At 41.9% G+C, this 5,337-nt stretch overlaps 1 protein-coding gene across 1 annotated transcript; it reads left to right on the forward strand.

Annotated features, from left to right (window-relative positions):
- The first annotated feature begins 3,776 nt into the window (after nt 1-3,776).
- On the forward strand, nt 3,777-4,733 carry LOC120381112 (olfactory receptor 14C36-like). Its single transcript, XM_039499207.1, has one exon. The coding sequence runs from the start codon at nt 3,798-3,800 to the stop codon at nt 4,731-4,733; it is 936 nt and encodes a 311-aa protein (XP_039355141.1). The 5' UTR covers nt 3,777-3,797.
- Nucleotides 4,734-5,337: the final 604 nt, after the last annotated feature.

Consider the following 5,337-nt stretch of genomic DNA (forward strand, 5'->3'; position numbering starts at 1 on the left):
CAGACTAACACGGCTACCCCTTTGATACAGAATATTTTATGGTAATTAAAATGGGATAGAGGTTCTAAGCAATGAGAATCTAATATACTGGAACAAACATAAAACCAGGCATCATGGTACAGATACTGAGCTCACATCAACTGAAATAGCTCCATACCACTATGCCAATTTACAGCATCCAGAGATCTGGTCTCATTGACTCTAACTGCATTATGGCAGTTTTACGCAAGGTTTGTGTGGGGGTGGTATGTGGATTTTACTCCTTAACACCAATGGAGCTACAATTGATTTACACCAGATGAGGATCTGACCCTTCGTCATTGTTCAGTCTCTCTGTCATACCTACAATCAGTGTGAAATAAACATTTTTAAGATGTCATATAGCATTGCATCTTCAGCCTAATGAGTCTTTTATTTTAGTGATGTTTGGAGAAAGAAACCATATAATTGTTAAGAAAGAAAGAAAGAAACAAACAAAGAAAGTGGGTCCATTCATCCATTTTAGAAATTGAAAATCAGATTCAGAAAATCAAAGCAACACTGAATTCCTCCAAAGTTCTCTCCCCAGTGGGAAAGAAATGCTCCTTAGCCATTGAATGTTCCATTCTTGAATTGAATTCCACTGGGGCAAAGAGTTAAGAATGTGCAGACTGGTTAGGAACTTTTATCTCCTCTTCAGTTTCACAGGCAAAGAATATGTATTTGAAACTGAAGAATGGGCCAGATTATCAGATGGTGTAAATCTCCAGTAGCTCCACTGGAGTTAATGAGGCCTAATTCCCCACGCTGGTGAAAACTACATAGTTCATCTGCATCTCATCCCCAGCTAGTTTAAATCAAAGTAGCTCTGTGGAAATCAAAGGGTCACATCTCCACTTGGCGTAAACAGCCCTAACTACTCAGAACTCAATGGAATTGTATCAATTAATAACAGTGTAGGCCTTAGCTAGGAGCTTTTAGTGTTTGCCTCTGGCTGCTTCCTAGTGACCAACATCAAGCAGCCAGGGCAGCCGGAGCTGTGGCTCCCTGTGGTGGCTGCATCCCAAGAGCTGCTGATGAAATGCAGAGAAAAACATCTCTGCTCTCCAAGAGCTGTTTATGTGGCGTTAATGAAGGAACAGTCTATTCCAGGCCAGCTGTGGTTTCTGGTGCCACTAGACTCTGAGATATTGTAGGTCACATGTCTGTGCTTCATATACCTATTTTATTCTTCAGGCTCCTTGGGATGCCACTTGTCATTCAGCCCTGCCTTGTTCCTGGCCAAGAGTCCTTCCAGGGATGCTGCCATCATATGAGATTTAGAGTGGACCATTTCCTCCTCTGGGGATTAGGTTTGGTTAGGGCTGGTTATCAGGGTGCTTTCATCCCAAGGTGAGATTAGAGCTGCACTTACATCTCTGGGGACCAGATTCAGCTATTTAACCCCAGGGCAGGTACATCCTGGGCTGTGATCATATCTGAATTCTACATAACCCAGGATCAGCTCTAGAGTTGGGAGAGCTTTCAGTCCCCCATCCTATTTAGTAATTCATCTCTCAACCAAGTCTGTCCCAGGAGGGGAGCAAGGAGTGGTCATCTGTGGAATAGGTCCCTGACTGTCCGGAACTGCAGAGACCCAGCCTCTGAGGGAATATGGTGACGGGGCAGGGAAACAGCTGCTGGATAACACAGTGGTGGGGGCATTATTGAGCGATATAGAAACAAACAATGACTGAGAATCCTGACAGTGGACTATCAAATGCTTCTCAGGCTGGGAAACATTCCACATTCCACAAAGACCAACACTGTAAGTTTGCTATTTCAGTTAATAGATTTGGGTTTTAATATACTGGAGATAATATTATAATAGAACTATGAATTACATTGAAACTGTAAGTCTTTTACAATCATTTAATAAACATCTAGAGCTCATTTTTTCTAAGAAATCGTGGAAACCAAAGCAGTTTTTTACTTTTGTGTATCGAGAACCAAACAATTGCTGTTAAAAACTGCAGAAATCTGGGAAAAAATCATTGTTTTTTTGAAAAAATACAAGTTTTGATTTTGCCAATACATATATTGTTTTTTATGGATAGCAAAGACTTCGTAGGAAAATGTTTTCAATTGAAAATCCAGTTTTCCTTTGGAATAATTTAAATGCACTGGAAACTTAGAATGAAAACAAACAGATTGGAAACAGATTGAAAATTTAGCCCAGATTGGAAATCTATAATTAAGCCAGCATGCTAACATTAATATTCTCCAATAACACCACAATTACAAACCCATTCGCTATATTGGAATCATCTTTAATTGCTGTTTCATACTGTTACTTGCAGGATGGTAAAACTGTGTAGAGAGCAAAGTTGATATCCACAGAATATGCGTTATACATGTAGGCACCTTTAGACTTAGGTAGAGACAGCTAAAGCCCCCAGCCAAAGCCACCCCGCCCAGGAAACAATAGTTGACTTTTCATTGAAATTTTGAAAACCAAAACTTTTTTTCTTTTTGTTCATTGAGAACCAGACAATTTCAGGTAAACTGCTTAAAACAGAAACATTATCACTGATTTAAAAATAAAAATGTTTGGACTTTTCCAGTACATAGGTTGTTTTTCAAGAATAGCAGAGACTACCTTGGAGCATGTATCAGTTTAAAATCTAGTTTTCCTTTGAAATAATTTAAACTGAAAATGTCTGAATTCACCAGATTGAACATGTAGATTTCAAGGGGGGTAGGAACACTGATATAGTCCAATAATTGTACAATTTGAACCCAGTCACTCTATTGTAACTGTGTTTATTTCTGTTTCAAAGGGACATTTGTTGAATAGTAAAACTTAGTAAACAGCAAAGTTGGCAGGAAACATCATGGGTATTAAACATACTAGCGCCTTAGACAGAGAACAATGAACTTAAGTCCCCAGCCAAAGGACATAGACCATGTCAATGGGATTAGAACTGAGATATTCTGCTCTAGTGCCATATCCGCTGTCCCACAGTGCTTCCCGCTAAACACAAATGCTGTAAACGGGGACAGTGAATATACATATAATAAGACGCAGCTCATCCCCCACAGAACTCAAAGTCCAAGAAGACAATCCAGAGAAATGGATGGAGGGGAAACAGAGGCACAGGGAGGGGAAGTGACTGGCCCAAGGTCACAGAGCAGGTCAGCAGCAGAGACAAGAACAGAACCCAAGTCTCCTAATGGCCACTGACCCCCAGACCCATAAAGTGACAGAGGCAAATGACACAGCAGAGAGGTAGTAGAGCGATGCTGCTAGCCCATCGGTACACAGAGATGGAAATGCAGTCAGGATCTGGTGTCATAAATCAATACATTTTCAGGCAGCCGGCCATCTATGTGGCGTTGCAGTGAAATCGTTACAGGCGAGCTGTCATACACAATGCCAAGTCCATCTCGTATTTCCACGAAAAGAGGATAACAGGCAGTGTAGCCCAAGTCCAGAGACTGCTGCTTGTAGCAGTAGGGGATCCCTCTTGGCTAGAATTGTTACATTGAGATTGTTCTTTGCTCCATCCTTCACACAGTATTTTATTAAATTGCATCATGAGCCGGATCTTCAGATGGTGCAAACTGCTGCAGCTTCATTGACTTTAAGGGAGCTCCGTCAATTTACATTCATGCGAAAAGTCACCACTACTAGCAAATAGCAGTGATGAATACTGTGCATTGTTGACACTCATTTCATATTGCTTTAGGAAATCAGGGCCACTCCCTCTGTTACTGTAATTCCCCCACTGTCTTTCTCCTTCCCTCCACAGCCATCACACAATGAACTGAGAAAGAAAATGTCCAACCAAACCACCCTGACCGAGTTCCTTCTTCTGGGATTCTCTGATGTTCGGGAGCTGCAGATTTTGCACTTTGTGGTGTTCTTGCTGATTTACCTGGCAGCCCTGCTGGGGAATCTTCTCATCATCACAGCCGTAGCCCTCAACCCCCATCTTCAAACCCCCATGTACTTCTTCCTGGTGAATCTGTCCATCCTAGATTTTGGCTCCATCTCTGTTACCATCCCCAAGTCCATGGCCAACTCCCTCATGAACACCAGGGTGATTTCTTATCCTGGATGTGTTGCCCAAGTCTTTCTCTTTCTCCTCTTCGCTGCAACTGATCTTGCCTTACTCACCATCATGGCATACGACCGATATGTCGCCATCTGCCAACCACTGCACTATGAGACAGTGATGAACAGGAGAGCTTGTGTCCAGATGGCAGCCAGTGCCTGGATTACTGGTATTGTCTACTCTGCCCTGCACACTGGAAACACCTTCAGGTTACCCTTCTGTCAGTCTGATGACATCAACCAGTTCTTCTGTGAAATCCCCCAACTACTCAAGCTCACCTGTTCTGATTTGTACCTCAGTGAAATTGGGGGTATTGCCTTAGGTGTGTTTTTAGCGTTAAACTGCTTTGTTTTTATAATTGTGTCTTATGTTCAGATCTTCAAAACAGTGCTGAGAATCCCCTCTGAGCAGGGCCGGCATAAAGCCTTCTCCACCTGCCTGCCTCACCTCACTGTGGTCTCTTTGATGGTTTTCACTTGCATCTTTGCCTACTTGAGACCTACCTCCAGCTCAGCATCAGGTCTGGACCTTGTGGTGGGTGTTCTCTACTCCCTGGTTCCTCCAGTGATGAATCCCATCATCTACAGCATGAGGAACAAGGAAATCAAAGCTGCATTGAAGAAACTGGTTGTGTGGAGGTTATTCACCAAGAATTAAAATGTCCATCACTGCAACTTGACTTTATTTTCATTCTGAGTTTCTTTGTAGATATAATCAACTGATGACAAAATTGTTTCTTGGAGAGCATAGGGTGCAATCTGTTGATGAAATCATGAAATCTGGACTAGCTTCACTGAAGTCAAATGAGTTAGAATAAGATTACACCGGTGTACATAAGATCAGAATCTATCTACATATACACCTACCTATTTGTCATAGGGATTTATAGGGCTACTGTCACCCTTACCCTGGGATATGAGAGTTTTGGCATGTGTGTTTGCTTGTTTCGTTTCCATTTTTTTAATTTTGTTGATTCATTCGTTGAGTTTTTTCTTTGTTTCATGTGGCTTTTTTGGGGGGAGGGAGGGGCTTGGGAGGGTGGAGTATGTCTGACTAAATGGTGGTATCCATTTATTTGGTCACCTATTCAAGGTGTCAATGTCAGAATCACCTTGATGGGGTTTTCTGAGTGACTTCAAGTTTTGCTATCTCCATTGATAAAGAATTGAAAAAAAGTTTCTGCCGGTGTCTAAGTGATGATTTTAATGCTGATGGGATTTTTTTGTGTCACATATGATGTGTTAGGGCACCTAGAGCCTTA

Source organism: Mauremys reevesii, linkage group 13 (genome assembly GCF_016161935.1).
Source record: "Mauremys reevesii isolate NIE-2019 linkage group 13, ASM1616193v1, whole genome shotgun sequence".
NCBI lineage: Eukaryota > Metazoa > Chordata > Testudines > Geoemydidae > Mauremys > Mauremys reevesii.

What these genes read in the sequence shown, in the direction of transcription:
- LOC120381112 (XM_039499207.1), top strand. Translation starts at nt 3,798, where the DNA reads ATGTCCAACCAAACCACCCTGACCGAGTTCCTTCTTCTGGGATTCTCT.